Raw genomic sequence first — 16,890 nt, 5'->3', positions numbered from 1 at the left:
CCAATCAAAACACAGATAGCTGCAATGTTAACTAGGTTGCTTTTTAATAACATTTAAATAAACTCTGTGTGATATACATTTTGTTACAAACATTCCAAAAAAAAAAAAAAAAAGAAATTTAAAAAATGTATTTACCTTTTGGGTTCACAGAGCATAGAGGGCTCCAAATCCGAGGTATAAGCTCCAGTCAGCTCCTGCACAAATTAAACACTGGGCCTAGCCTATCTCAGCTACAATGGCAGAAAAGCAGCCTTGGGCTCTTCCATGTTACATTTAAGAGTGACCTTCTAACTCTCAAACAGTGAAACATACTTTTTGAGTCCTGTATTATGCTCTCCTATTTCTGACCTTGACCTTTTGAAACAGTAATTTATGAGTAAGCAATCCTGTGATGAATTCTACTATATTCTATGTATTAACACATTGTTTGAACTCGTTGTAATGCTGCTTGTTCTTTAAATTACTTTGAAATTGTGTTTACTAGGGCGAGTGTTATCTTAAAAAAAGAAACAAAAAGCACCTTGATTAACTGGAAACATTATACAATGCATTAACAGTGCAGAACCAAAGGATTTAGAAATATGTGGTAAAGTGGAAAAGTATTGGTAGTAGAGAATAAGACATAAACTGATGAGGTGCAGAACACAAGCACCAGTGCCAGCTAATGCTTCCAGCTCTGCCAGAGACAGAACCTCTTAGGATGCTACATCAGTGCAAGACTAAGACACACCTGATGTGCACTACTACAGGAGGGAAAGAATGGTTTGCTGTCTTATATTATATCTTTGCATTTTTTTACTCTGTTTTTTGTTAAAGTAATCAAAAATGAGTAAACCTCTATTTTTTGTGTGTTTGTGTGCACACAGGAGAGCTGTACATCGGAGGAGTCAGTAAGGGCATGTACAACAACTTACCCAAACTTATTGCTTCCCGGGACGGTTTTCAAGGATGCCTTGCATCTGTGGACCTCAATGGAAGACTCCCTGACCTCATTGCAGATGCCCTCCACCGTGTTGGACAAGTTGAAAGAGGATGTGAGGGTGAGTGGACAAAATGAGCACAATATGGATATGGATTTATTTATGTTTATAATGAAGTTGGAAATGTGCTGAAAATCACTTGTAACATTAGTAATCTGTAACATATCAATTAAATTAGGCATATATGCTACTATATGATCATATACATTGCTCTGGCCTATTGAGATTTAAATTAATACGCATCATGGCTAAAATTTAGCCATGTTCAAGCTTCATATGACTATGATGTGGCAACATATTCGCCATCAGGCCAACAGAAGTGGTATCTGTAACTTTGTTCTCTTTAGTTTATTTTTTTTCTTTATTTTTAGGTCCTTTTTTGCAAAGAACCACTCAAATGTTATAAATACATGTTATGATTTTTGGTGTTTTTTGCATGTATTTCTTATTTTCTTATGTTTGGGAATTTATGCTGCTATTTTATTGTTTAATTATTTTGTTTATCACAGTGGCCTTCATATTATAGATTGTTTTGGATTTTGGCCCACATTTTGTGTAAAGCAGTACATCCCAGTTGCCATCATGTGGTACTAGAAAGTTGTACTTTTTGATGTCACTTTCAGGAAGTATATAAGGAGACTATGTGTTTCTCTTTGTGTCCAAGATTTTTGGTATCCCACAACAAAAAACATTTTATGGTATTAGGAGTTACCTTTCTAAAGAGTATTTAGGGCAATAGACTTATTGTTTGTTCTTTTCTACTTTGATTTTTGAATTGCTTATTGGGCTTAATTTACTTTCAATGTTTATTTTGATTTATGGTTTTGACCTAAGTTATTTCTCTGACTACGATTTTGGCCTTAGCATCTCCTGGTCCTTTCTAAAAGAAACCAAAATTCCTACTGCCTTCCTACTAAGCAGAACCAAACTTGAATATCGTTGATAATTTTAAGTATTGATGAAAATGGTATAACTGAAACGTTTTTAAGTTTCCATAACTTAATGTGTACTATTGATGGAGTGTCTTAAACTCAGAATAAAGTCAAGTAAGCCAAAATGTGCAAAAATGATTTATTTAAAAAAAAGGGGTATAGTAATGAAAGCAATGAAGTACATGTTAAATAATAATAAAAAAAAAACACACACACACACCCTATGGTCCCCCTGGGCCTTCCTCAGGTCTATCTTTGCTAACATTTTTAAATACCCAACCTTACATTAACATGAAAAGACACCCTCCTCCCTACATTCTGTCTTTTACTTTCATCGTAGGTTTTGTTCCGCCTTGAAGTGTAGTGTTCTTGTTCCTCCTAACCCCACACTCAGGTTCAGGCAGTGAAATTGCATTAAATGCTTCCCAAGGTCTCTTTTCCAACTAAGCCTGGAAACATTTTTTGGACATGGGATGGGTTCCTCAGACTTAGACTTAGACTTCTTTTTCTCACCTATCTGGTCTCAATTTTATTATTGGTGCCCCTATATACTGCTACTCCAAGTCACCACTTACATATAAGAGAAATATAGCCTGTCTTGATACAGGTTTTTGCACACATTTTACCTACATATCTATTAGAAGGGTTTATGACACAAATATATCTCTGGAAAAATGGTATGCTATAGACAGTTATCCAGATGAGTTCTGATATTTTTTAAGGTTTTATCTGCACCCCTCAGTCACAGCAAGATATTCATATTTCCACTGGTACTTCATCTCTCCAGCTGCTCTGTCATTCTTTTTTTTTTGTATTCTTTAAAATATTATGTCCATCCCCCCTTTAATGTTTTTCCCCTGAACTATCCCATGTTAATATTTGGCTGTTTTTGTAATCCATATACCTTTTGTTTTACAATCTTTACCTGTTGCAGTTTTGTAGATAATTTTCATTCTCTCATTAGCATTTAATTTTTCACACTATGCGTCCTTAACCTTTTGCATTTCTCTTATTACTACTGTTCTTTCTTTGATGTTTCTCATGATTTCTTCCAGTTCTTTAACTCCATCTTGTTTTCTTCTACAGCTCTTGTCTGTCTGTTTATTCTACCATTCTCTTCCTTTTCATTTCTTTCCTCAAAATTATTTTTATCCATCTGCTCCACCAATCCTCAAAATTCTTCTTGGTCAGTTGCTCAAATTCAGACAGTCTTTGCTCCATTTGTTTTGTAGTTTCTGATATTTCTAGTTGTTCTTCCTCTCTCACCTTTTCCTAGATTTCACCATTTTTAGATCTTTTATACTAGCACTCTATGTTGTGTTACTGTTCCTCCTTACACTCTCTTAGATCTATCTTTATTCGTCTTTGAGTATCAAAATATATGCATGTTTTATATTAGGGTTTGAAGTGGGCGGGTACACAGTGGTGTGATGTACAGGAAGTTTTCCATTGTTTTTTCAGCAGTGTACTTGCAGTAAATTTTTGCATACTGTTACCACACCACAGAACATATGTATGTACCTCATCATGGTCTTAACTACAAGGGGAAATTCCACCAAAAAGGTCTGTGCGATCTAATGTATATCATCACCCTCGATATTCCAAGGGGGAACACCCCCCACCTTGCTCTCCAATGTAATGTACGAATATCATCCTGATCAAAACTCTGACAGGGTAGTTGGTTAAGAAATCAAGTCAAATTTTCAACACAATGTGAGGTGAACCAAGAAGCAGACAGATATGGAGAGTACCAGCACTTATTTGTTTCCACTTCAGGCAGTGAAGCATGCTCGAAACACAAAGGAACCACTCCACCTCCCATCTTCAATACAATGAATATATATATTCACATGTACAATATACTGTATACAGTGTATCACTGATGGTAAACCTATGGAAAATATTATTAACAATTCATCTCCGTTCTTGGAGGGCTGTGGTAAACAATCACAGTTTCTATTCACAGAAGCTAAAAAATGACTGGAGTATGAGATTGCAGGTTTTGCGAGATGTTGTAAGGTATATAAGTGTAAAGACAACTGTAACTGTTAGACAGAGGTATGGATGTTAACATTTAAGCCTGGCGTGTCTAAAACCCTTTCTTTTCTTTATCTTCCATAAGTGTCTGTGAGGCATGTATTGCTCCTCTTAAAGAAAAGGAGTGCTTGACATACTGTTAAGGCCTCGATTTGTACATTTTTGTCAGTACCACCCTGATCAAACAGCAGTATAGAAAACAGAAGAATCTGTGGCTAGCTAGGAACAGAAGGACCACATGGCATGTATCAAGTTAGAAAAGCCAACTATTTGTATTCCTGCGCTGCAAAAAAAAAATCAACTCATCATCATCATAGGATATTAGATTTAAAACAACTCTTTTTGAAAAAGTCACCCCAAACAATTTTGTCACTTTTACAGTTCATTAATGAAGAAAATATATTTTTGTTGCTTATGCACCCAAAAATGCAGTGATGGGCTTGTGATGCCCTAAAATGTTCTTTCCAACAAATACATATGGGTGCCTGCAAGATGTTATTTCACATGCTAGTTATTTGCGTCATCTTCTGCCTTTGTCAGTGACTCATCTGTGGGCAGAAGGTAGTGGGAAGATAAGACACCAGAGACTTTGGGGCATCTAATGACCTCATCCAAATATGCATTAAAGTCTAGCCAGGTAATGGATAAGAGACTTGTTAATTATGATCTATAGCACAGTTTACTTGTCTCTTTAATAAACGGCATCAAAGCAGTTAACTGTCTACATTATTGATACAAAACATTTTCAATTATACACTAAATGGTGTTTGGTAGGAGTTGTAATAACACTGGTAAGCAAATGTCTGAAATAAAAAAAAAAAACAGAACAGTGTTTACTTGTTTAAAAAGAGTTTTATGTGGTTATTTGTTACAAAATGTGTGGGCAGGAATGTGACAAAAGCTTTTTTTAACAAAATAATACATTTATCATACAATAGAAATAATACTAAAAAAAATTCATGATGAATAAACACAACAACAAAAAAAGAAAGTTTGCAATTTAAAGGTGCTGCATGAATGAATTAAAAGCCTTCCGTGTTATATAAAAGCTGGCATTACATGATAAAAAAAAAAAAAAACTTTGTATTTCCCAACTGCGGACATAATGTATCTAATTATCTGTAATTTTGTAAGTAAAATTTCAGTGAGGTCACATTCTGGCACACTCCAGGTCATTGTCATATTACAATTCCTCAATCTTTTTATATGTGTACTTTTAGTTTTACATGCGGTATAATGAAAAGACTAATCAATTAAAGTGCTCTCGCTTTTAAATATGAACTGTTTTAGACAGAGGTCACATAATTTATGTTCCTTCTGGAGACAACTAGGAATATTAAATAGATAGGTAGACAGTCTCTGCCACTGAAGCCAATAAATGATGCTACACGTGTAAACCCTTAAACGCAACAAATGGACAAGATGAGTTTATCCATACAGATTCTTGGTAGAACTGCCAATTTTGTAAATCGCTTCCATTGATTACAGTCTACTGTTTATTCTAGTCTGATTATTGATGGGATTTATCCATAGACTTAAACCTGGCATTCAAATACTAATGCTTCTAACTGTCATTAGTACAATAAGCATAAGCACATTTTCAGGGAGTAAATGCACTTCATTTGTGACTGAAACCACTCAATCTGTGTATGAGAAACAGATTCTGTGTGTCCGTGTCTGTGAACTGCTTCTAGCAAACCCTCCTGGATCGAGACAACTCTCTCAATCAGGGCCTTCGGTATAGATAAAATGAGTCTCCTCTAGTAACAGAAGAGTATTTCCCTAAGCTGGGCTTATATTCATCTCAGAATTTAAAAATATTATTACAAACTTAATCTGTTATTTAAACTTATAGTTGAGTACATTTTCTAAAAGTACGACAATATTAGAAACTAAGTCAGAGGGTAGGAGTAAGGCTGTGCCTTGCTTGAAAGAATGGGTAGAACAGGCTAAATTTAAACATAAAAAACAGTATTATTGCATTTACTTACACATTGTGATGCCTGAGCTGGCACAGTGGTGCAGCAGTTTGTGTCATTGCCTTGTATAGCTTTGATTCTGTATCGAATCGCAGCAAACATGCTTTCTGTTTGGAGTTTACACGTTCACACTATGCGCATGTCCAAAGATATCCTTTTAGGTTGTGATCAATACAATTTTTTGTTATATGTCACAAGCACAATCAAATTCTTAATTAAGCTTGCCCAATTAATAAAAATTCCCTGCGGTGGGCTGGCGCCCTGCCCAGAGTTTGTTCCTGCCTTGCGCCCTGTGCTGGCTGGTATTGGGTCCAGCAGACCCCCGTGACCCTGTGTTAGGATATAGCGGGGTTGGAAAATGACTGACTGAAAATTAATAATAATGATAATATTAGTAATAATAAAACAAGTAATACTGCATTAAAAAAGTAAAAAAAGCAGAAAACCCACATACAATGAACAATTGAACAAACAGTGCAGAATATTATTGTGTTTATATATTTGGCTGATGCCTTTATCTAAGGTGACTTGCAAGATTAGAATACATTTCATATATTTATAGGTACTTGTTTAGTTCTAGAACACAAGGATTAATGTCTTTCTCAGGGTCACAAAGTTAGCCATAGTTAAGAACTGAACCAGTAACCCTGTGATTTAATCAGTGCCTTAGCCACCATACTACACTGTCTGCAAACACATAAGGACATAACCTAAAAGATACTTTACATTACAAAATGTAATAAAATTTTACCCATAGCCAACATTTTGCACTCAAAAATATTAAAAATCCAAAATATGTATCTGTTTAAAGCTATAGTATTAAGAGAATGACAGCTGCTGAGGAAATTTAGATACGGTACATTTGCAAAGTTATGCTGAGCAAGCTGGCTGTCAAAGTTACCTTGTGTTGGTGGAACCAAGGAATTGATTCTTGCCTTAACCCTCTTGTGAATATACACACTTAACACTTCATGTGGTGAATGTTTAATAGCGTACTGTGTCACACTTTATTTGTGTGTCGTAGGAGGAGTTAAAATTATTGCCTATGTATTCAATAGCATGCTGTAAATAAACATGTTAAGAAGAAACCACACTTACTGAAGAGAAAGGAAAGAATTTACTGTATTTAGTAGTGCTTCTGGCATGATGAAAAAGAAACGTGGAATGTAAATTCGTCATCAAAGTTCTCCAAAACAAATGGCAGTTCTTTATAATAGAGTGGTTTAAATGTTGTAACTGTTTGTATTCACTTGGTATTAGGTTCTTTGGATTTCGGAGTATTTCTTTTTTTGGTTTTTACAATGTAGTGTTTATCATTTTTTTTGTTATGTCATCTTGGTGATGATATCATTGTGTTGTGCCACACTTGCATGTATTTGTGTCTATTAATGACATATTTGAGGTTCTGCCATTTAAAGCCGGTATTACATTATGCAGATTTTTGTTGTGGGTTATGTCAGATTTGCTTTTGCTGATCTTGTCACTGACCATGTCACATTTACCGATCTTCCAGCACAGTGGTGCTCGCTGCTTCTCCTGATAGCCAATAGTGTGCTGCCCGACAGAGCCGGAGCTGTTCGAAGGGTTAACAGCTGTGATATGTTTAGCAGCAATCTCATCCCTTTATTTCTTTTTTATTCGTTATGGTATGTAAAATGCAAGATGTCAGACAGACAAGCTTTCCTTCTGTTTGTGAGATCCACAGTCTGCAGGGCTGCCTATTGGAACTGGTACTGTATGAAGGGTGGCTAGTAGTGCTGTGTTTAGCTGCAATCTCTGGCCATTTATTTCTTTTTTCATTCTGTTTTAGTATATATAACATAACACGTCAAACATGAGTTTCACTTCTATTTGTGAGATTCAAAACACCTGTGTTCCTTATTCTTTTTCCCTACATTCTATGCATTGTACTTTCAGATGAGCATTCATTGTGTGTCAGCCCTTCTGCACAACCAATCCACTCCCCTGACTAAAGACAAAATCAAACCTATTTGATTTTATCGTAGTGAGTCACAGACTAGTTTGTCTCAACCAATGGCTTTGTCACATGTTGGCAATTGGCTACACACGAGTGTGCCTCTGACGCTCTAAGATAATGTTAATGAAGGTTATGACTCAAAATTGCTAGAAAAGTCATGTAATGTGATATAGGCTTAAGAGTGAAGGGTGCCAGTTGCATCTTTTTCAAACTTAAAAAACTAAAGGCAAGACACTTTACATAAAAATACTGCATATGCAGTATCCCTAAACCTAATCCTGTTTTCCTGATTGAGATTTATTTTTCCCTTCAAATACTAAAGTTTACATCATTGAAAGAACCCATACTTCTGCAATGGGTACAGTTGTTAGTTTTGTCCAGACCTCTGCCACCTGTGTAATTATTAAAGTACCAGCCATTCGCTGTCAAGTATGAAGACATTTTTGTTGGTCATACTAATTATAATATTACAGTTGTACTTGCATAATCATTGCACCAGTACCTGGACTTTGTAGAAAACTCCTTCGATACCTCATGCCTCTACTCATTAATTAATCTGTCAGGATTTTATCTTGTATTACATTTCATTACAAAGAAACCCCAGCTGAACATGTAATGTTCAAGTAATTGGCTCCCTATTTAAGGGAGCAACTTTCTAAAAGCCCATGCTTTTATTTAAAGCAGTATCAGGCACGTCACCTCCTGGCATTCCTTGAAAAATTCTCTGAAAGCCTTTGACTATACGATCTTGAGCTTTCTTTCTGGCTGTTTTTGTTGGATCCATGTTCTTACTTTGTTTTTCAAGCTCATAATTAGATTAATGTGCAAGCGAGAAAACAGTTGTTTCGAAAAACTACTAGAAATCATTAGCCAATCACAACATTGATATGAGGCTCAATTAAACATGGGGGTTACTCTCACTGGGCAGACCAAACACATTAGGTGAGGTACTTCAGATCGGATTTGTTACATGGACATACAGACTCATCAACTACATCAGACGTACAGTGGAGTGGACTACACATGAGATTTGCTTTACATTGTTTTTGTACTTTTTCATATTTAAAGGAAGATGGTAACCAGTTTCTGCTTTTACACGAGCAAACACTGGTTTGTAATTTTCTGCTGCCAAGTTAGTTCATTGCCCATGTCAGGTGCCCCAATTTGCAAGCCATTTTATTTAACATGATAACACCCTTATAGCAGTAGCCACCTGTGCAGGTCCCAAATGGCATCCAACTACGTTTCTGCCTCATATATGCATTACTCTCCTTTTTTGTCAACAGATTTATATTTTTGTACTCCGATTAGCATACAGTTGTTGTATATCAATTATATAAAGGGCAATGTGGAATGCTGAACTTAACAGTTCCTTTTACTAAACTGATGCTTTCCAGAGCAAGATCCTGTTCGATGCATTTTTCATCTGTGCATCTGTCTAGAGCACAACACCACCTGAATAAAGCAAAATGCAACATCTTTTAAAAAGACTGATATTTTCCATGGGGCAGAATGCCTCTTAGGACAATCACTCTGCTTTTAGCGTACGCACATTCAATTTTTCTTCCCTGCTGAATACCAGACATTGTTTTTTATGTAGTTTTTGTTGTAATATTTAAAAAAAGAAAGCAGATGAAACAACAACAGACTGTACTTTATGTCACCTACACCCAAACTTGAGTCAACATACTTTTAGGCAAAACCTCCTCCAACCAAGCTGGTGTTTTCACACTTTAATCCATCCACTAGTTTATTTTCTGAATCCTCTTTTTCCATTACTTGATTCTTTACCTATTGTATTGGAAAGTGGGTTATGTAGATTGGACTCTCAGGGAAGAAACAATGGTTGCTTCTTTATCAGAACTGTGATTGAAAATGTAGCTAAATGGAAGAATGAACCAAAGTACATTATCAAGTCACCCCCTTGACAGGCAAGAGATTCTTGCATTCTGTTTTGCATCATCACAATCTCCTTCACCCCCTCCAAAAGCCCCTTCCATTTTCTGTTTCTAGCTGAATTGAACACTGCATGTCTCCTTGATTTTGGTTATGATCTCTGAAGTCTTTACTTAACCTCAGTTTGGAGAGGTCTTATAAAACTTTTGCTTCTATGTTTTTATGGCCTATACTGGATCACTGTTTGTACACATCCCTTGCTTTTATTTGTTTAATTCATTCCTTTTGGTCATGTGGATGTGCCCCTTATATTGGCTGAATTGGGTGAAAGTAAAGAACTGACTTTTTATGTAATGCCATTCGAATGCAGCACACACATCCTCACCCACCCGAAGGGGGTTAATTATGTGTTGACAGTTTATCTAACATGGACATCAGAGAACCAAGATAGAAAAACGCTTTAAGGTAAAGATGGTGACTTAGCCAAAAGAAAAACACCCCCCAACCCCAAAAGTTCATAAGCTGTAAGACAGCAGTGCTACCCACTTTGTTTTTAATCCTACTTCAGTGTATTCTTTACAAGCAAGAACTGTTTTAAATTAAATTAAACTTTAGAAATATTTTCAACTATATTCATTTTTCTCATAAATCAGTCATTTTTGATAGCACTTTTCTTGGTGAGCACTATCATAAAGCGTGTTACAGTGGCAAGCAAATTAATTATGGTGCCCTGTTTCATCTTTTTCTTTCTTAATTAATTATGTAAATTATTCTTTCTTTTGTCATTTTTAATGTGAGAAGTACCCAGCTTGAAAAGTTACGTATGAAAAGTTCAATGAAAGACAGAAATTAAACAGGAATAAATTATAAAGTTATTAGGAAAAGTCCAGAGATTTCAGTCTTTCAGTTACACACTACAGGAAGATAGAGCCCATTCTAAGTGAACTACAAATGGAATGGGAAAGGTGGGAATGGACAGGTCACAGGTCCATCACAGTACTTGTCACTGGTCACTTACAGTCACCAGCTAACCATCTTTAAGCTCACATGGGATTATGAACAAACACCATACAGATGGAGATCAGGTTGGGAATAAAACGAACCTCTATGACCCCCTACTAGAAAACTATTTTTTACTAAATAAATAAAATTTAAAATGTACTGTAGCCTAATTTTTAGCACTGCTGCCTTACAGCTTTACAGCCCTGGGTTCAAATCCCCACCTGTGGGGTACGCTCTTATTCTGTCTGTTTTTGTGTAGGTTTTTGCTTAAGTGCTCCAGCTTTCAACCCACACTTAAAGACTTGTGTGCTAAGTTAACAGAATGGCATGTCAGGAGTGAGTCAGAATGTCTGCTTGAGAGTGCCCTTTGATGGACTGGAACCCCATTTAGAGTGTGGCCCTGCCTACCTTTAGATACTGCCAGGATATGCTTCAATATGCATGACTCTGAGCTAACTTCTAAATGGATTGATACGTGTTTTATTATTTTATTCTATGTTGTCTGTGAGATACTGAACATTTAAAAAATATATTAAATAGACGTAATAAACAGTAATGCTTTGGAACCCTGACGCCCACTGCATATGGGAAGAAATTTTTCAAAGTGTCAAATTAGTGTGATTTGACTAGTTAAGTGGGTCAGTCAGAGAGATGAAATACCAGAAGATGAATAAAAACGTATGTTTTTGGAAGGACATGAGTGAATCTGGATGCATGATTAAAAGAAAATAACCTAAGTCATCTTGTTTAATTATACCAGTCAAGATGATCAAAAGAAGTCTGATGGGCATGCCAGAAAAACATGATGGGATGGGAAAAGTCAGTGAGTAATGAAGAACATTCCAATTTCTGTATAAAAATGAAAATTCAAATTTCAAAACAATATGCTTTTTAACTTTGTGAGTAGCATAAATAAGTAAGATCATTGACATAAACCTTGAATGTGTTCCACTGGCACAAAAAATAATTTTTAATTAAGAGTTTTTAAATATGTTATAGCCACAGGCCACGGTACCCTCATTTCAGTAAAAAAATGCAATTGATGGGGATAGAAATCAGAACTCAGCACTCATTTTCTTCTCTAAGATAAATTAGCATAGCATGCTGTAAGTGTCAAAACTCAGTGTCTGTCTTGTGAAGCAGTAGGAGAAGATTGTTTCTTGGATAAACCTGATTTGTTCATTGTTTAGCAGCCAAATACCCCCCACTCATTCTGTGTTTTATGTGCACAATTAATTTCATGTCTTCTGCCATCTTTAGTTTATTGATTACTTTGAGTGCCTTTATGAAGTTTTGCAAGTCATAGCTACAGCCTACAAGCAATCAATAATTCATATCTTTATAGTCACTTTTTCACAGTTGCAGCTATTCATTGTCTAATGTTTCAAAACATAACACTTCTAGGTAGTTACTCTATTTTTAAAATTTTTATTGCAGAGTGGTGTAGTGACCTCGGTCTTATTTAGATTTATAGCATTTATTCTCTGTGTCTTTTATTTGTACTGTTTTGAAGAATGCCTCCACAAAGAACATATCTGGTTATTATTCTTCGCTTTACATGTATTCTTCCAAGTTTTGAAGTTGAGAATGCAGAGACAATTTGATGATGTCTTTAAATAAAATGAATTTAACACATTCACTGTCAAAGATCATGTTGGATTTAGACAGGAATCGCTTTTTTTGAGGGACATTTGCTGCCCTGTATTTAACCACTGCATTGTGTTAGCCTTCTCAAATACTGTAAAGCACATCTTAAAGGCGTTATATTCTCTTATGGGTTTTTTGTTATTTGTTATATATCCATCAATTCACTAAACATACTAACCCAATTTTAGAGTGATGGAGGGCAGGAGCCTTACCTGAGCACATAGGTGTGGACACCCTGCTAATTAGAGTAAACACTCATACACACATGCTCAATCAGTAATACAGGGAAATAATAAAGCACCATATTTTTCTAACATCTGCATTTTTGTGATGTGGAATCAGAATTGAATTACCAGGAGAAAAACGTACACAGGCACAGGGAAATGTTCAAAATCCATATAGACTGTGAAAGTATGGAGTGAAAACCAGTGTTCTGGAGGAGTGCAGCCAAACCTAACACCATGGCACACTTACCTGTTGTTAGTATTATTAATAGTAATACTAAGTCATTTGTCCATTTGTTTTTCTGACCTTGTCTGTTCCATTTTAAATTAACTGCAGCCTCAAACCCATTCTAGAGCTTGTTTTGAGTAAAGCAGGGATTTTGGATGGGCAATAAAAGCAAAATTAGATATCTTGATATTTACAAAAGTTTGGATTGTAATGGTATATATTTTGGTACAGACCTAAAATGTCTAAAATGAAGTCCTGCTTTGATTTAAATCAAACCAATTATCGCAGTCTTTTTAACTTGAGTTCAAACAATAACAGTTATGTATAATGCAATTAAATATAATGCAGTCAAAATTATGCTGACTGTATACTTTGTAGTCCAAGGTTTGTGAAAACTTTACAATGTACAGATCTAGATCAGTGTATGCAAAAGCAAGAATAAACAGTTGACTTTGTTTTCTTGTGTATGCATCTATCTTAAAATTGTGTATATAATTCAGTCCATGCAAGTGGGTGTATGTGATTTAATACATGTGCCAGCATTTTGATATACAGTAATCCCTCCTCCATCGCGGGGGTTGCGTTCCAGAGCCACCCGCGAAATAAGAAAATCCGCGAAGTAGAAACCATATGTTTATATGGTTATTTTTATATTGTCATGCTTGGGTCACAGATTTGCGCAGAAACACAGGAGGTTGTAGAGAGACAGGAACGTTATTCAAACACTGCAAACAAACATTTGTCTCTTTTTCAAAAGTTTAAACTGTGCTCCATGACAAGACAGAGATGACAGTTCTGTCTCACAATTAAAAGAATGCAAACATATCTTCCTCTTCAAAGGAGTGCGTGTCAGGAGCACAGAATGTCACATAGATAGAGAAAACAATCTCTAGCAAACAAATCAATAGGGCTGTTTGGCTTTTAAGTATGCGAAGCACCGCGGCACAAAGCTGTTGAAGGCGGCAGCTCACACCCCCCTCCGTCAGGAGCAGGGAGAGAGAGAGAGAGAGATAGAGAGAGACAGAGTTTGTTTTTCAGTCAAAAATCAATACGTGCCCTTCGAGCTTTTAAGTATGTGAAGCACCATGCAGCATGTCGTTTCAGGAAGCAGCTGCACAAAAGGTAGCAACGTGAAGATAATCTTTCAGCATTTTTAGACGAGCGTCCGTATCGTCTAGGTGTGCGAACAGCTCCCCTGCTCAATCCCCCTACGTCAGGATCAGAGAAAGTCAGCGCAAGACAGAGAGAAAAGTAAGCAATCTAGCTTCTCAGCCATCTGCCAATAGCGTCCCTTGTATGAAATCAACTGGGCAAACCAACTGAGGAAGCATGTACCAGAAATTAAAAGACCCATTGTCCGCAGAAATCCGCGAACCAGCAAAAAATCTGCGATATATATTTAAATATGCTTACATATAAAATCTGCGATGGAGTGAAGCCGCGAAAGGCGAAGCGCGATATAGCGAGGGATCACTGTAATTGTATTCCATCCATCCATCCATCCATTTTCCAACCCGCTGAATCCGAACACAGGGTCACGGGGGTCTGCTGGAGCCAATCCCAGCCAACACAGGGCACAAGGCAGGAAACAATCCTGGGCAGGGTGCCAACCCACCGCAGGACTAATTGTATTCCAATCATTTGTTTTTTTTTTTTTAAACACATATCATTTGTGGTCAGGTACCATGGTCCATTGGCCTACCCTTGTTCACGAAGAAAGCCCGTTGTTCATTTTGCATTTGCATACATCATAAGGTCTGTTGAAGCATTGTGAGCGAGAGGCTCCTGTGTGTTTTATGCACTTTTACAATCTTTCATATTACATGTACTGAAAAAATACGACTGATCATAAGTGATATTTTTTCTGTGATTATTGCATATAAAATATGCATACATATATACATATAAATGCACATAAAATAACAAATAAAGCAGACACTATATTTTTGTAGAAGTAATTTAAAAATTTACAACCAAACTGGTATGTTTATGTGGATATGTAAATAAACATTTATAAATGGCAAGCAGCATGTAGGCTTGTCACAAAACAGTCCACATCAGCAGTCAGCAAAATATCTTGTCATCCTTTTTATTAGCATCTCCCGCATGCAAAGCAGTTACAGTCTACATAGTTTTCTTTTGTTTTATTGCATGTGCATCTTCCCACTTGGCACTGCATTGTTCTACCAGGACTGACAGGAACACAAAAAGTACTCTGAGACACTAGTACATTTTGAAAGTTGCACTGATGTGGGATATAAAACTTCTTCATTATTTAATTACATAAAGTTAAACAACATGTTTCAATCAGTTGGGAACATAATATAATCAATGAAGTAGAAGATAATATTTTTCTGTTTAAATAATTTATAACAATGAAACCCATATGCAAAAATTTCATGGAATATGTATATAAGTGACAAGTGGCATGATGGACTGATTATAAAACTTCACATCAGCACTCTGTACACGTCTTAAAGCATGTAACAAGTGCCCATCATACACTGAATGGAGGTGCTTTACTAATTTTTGTTTTGTTAGATTTGCATCATCGTACCGGGCATTGTCTGTTCACTTTATCAGTGTCTGCCTCCCTGACCATCTTATGTTAGTTTTACTATGGCGTTGCAGCAGTCTCATTTAATTTAAAGTTCAACATGGCATAGACTTGTCTTTTTGCCAAGCAGATTATTAGCCATGGAAAGTGTCACTTTGTATAGTTGTTTTCTTGTGTGCACATCATCCTGCATCTACACTTTATCAGTTGCTACTGCCTTGACCATCTGTTGTGTTACCTTTCACGGGCGAGTGGCAACTTGGGTCACATTTTTTTCACTGAACCAAGAAGGGCTACCTTTTGGGCAAAGGGTTTGTTTTGCTAAGGAATGTGATGTAAAAATATTGTCAGCAGTGACATGTCTCCCATTGCCTGTGAAAGACTCAATGAGTTGCATCACCACTGTTGCAAATCATCTTTTGATAATTGTATGCAACCTTTCTCTAAATAGGAAATAGCGTTTAGTATACATTTGTTATTTACATCAGCAGCTATCCAAAATTTAATTCCGGACATGTCGGGTTTTTTTGACTTGCACTGAGTGAAAGAGTATCAATGTTACATCAGGAAAAACTTGTCAATGTTTATGATGTGCTGTTCTGCATGAAGTCTGACAAATACTTAATATAGCGGTTAAGCTGGTAGCATAGAAATTATACAGACAGCATCAATCTGACGTGAGGAAACAAGAACACATGAGATGACACAAAGTAGATTGAGCAAGCCATAAGTAAAGAAAACAGCCTTTCACAATGTTTTAACAGACATGGTGAATTGACAATGTGTGCAAATGTGATAATCAGCAGCTACCTTGCATGTTCACCTTTCCATTTGTCAAATTGTTGCTGACTGTGTACTTTGTATTCTGTGTTGTGTGAAAAACACTGTGATGCCATTTCATGTGGAGCTCTGACAGTTTTTCAAGTTTGTTTATTGTTTCCTTCATCATGTGTAATGAAACTATAGGAGTGCTAGTAAGTGTGACACTTTTTTGGTGTGTGCTCACTTAGGGAGATTCTTCAGGACTCCAGACCCTTGACACAGTTACACAAACACCCTTTATCTATAATAATAAAAGGCAAAGCCCTCACTGACTGACTCACTCACTGACTGACTGACTGACTGACTCATCACTAATTCTCCAACTTCCCGTGTAGGTGGAAGGCTGAAATTTGGCAGGCTCATTCCTTACAGCTTACTTACAAAAGTTAGGCAGGTTTCATTTCGAAATTCAAAGCGTAATGGTCATAACTGGAACATATTTTTTGTCCATACACTGTAATGGAGGAGGCGGAGTCACGTATCGCGTCATCACGCCTCCTACGTAATCACGTGAACTAAAAACAAGGAAGAGATTTACAGCACGAGTCACACGCGGGAACGAAGGTAAATGACGTTAATTTTTGACTGTCTTTTAATACTGTGTAAG

The 16,890-nt window shown here is 36.4% G+C and overlaps 1 protein-coding gene across 3 annotated transcripts in view; it reads left to right on the top strand.

Annotated features, from left to right (window-relative positions):
• Positions 1–16,890, top strand: part of LOC114652793 (neurexin-2-like) — a 1,491,103-nt gene that overhangs the window by 668,050 nt on the left and 806,163 nt on the right. For all 3 annotated transcript variants that reach the window (XM_051920100.1, XM_028803111.2, XM_051920099.1), the window contains exon 12: positions 867–1,040. In XM_051920100.1, the coding sequence (XP_051776060.1) occupies positions 867–1,040 (174 nt within the window). The remainder of the gene's footprint in view (positions 1–866; positions 1,041–16,890) is intronic.

This window comes from Erpetoichthys calabaricus, chromosome 1, assembly GCF_900747795.2.
Source record: "Erpetoichthys calabaricus chromosome 1, fErpCal1.3, whole genome shotgun sequence".
Lineage (NCBI taxonomy): Eukaryota > Metazoa > Chordata > Cladistia > Polypteriformes > Polypteridae > Erpetoichthys > Erpetoichthys calabaricus.
This window is presented reverse-complemented; position numbering and strand designations above follow the sequence as displayed.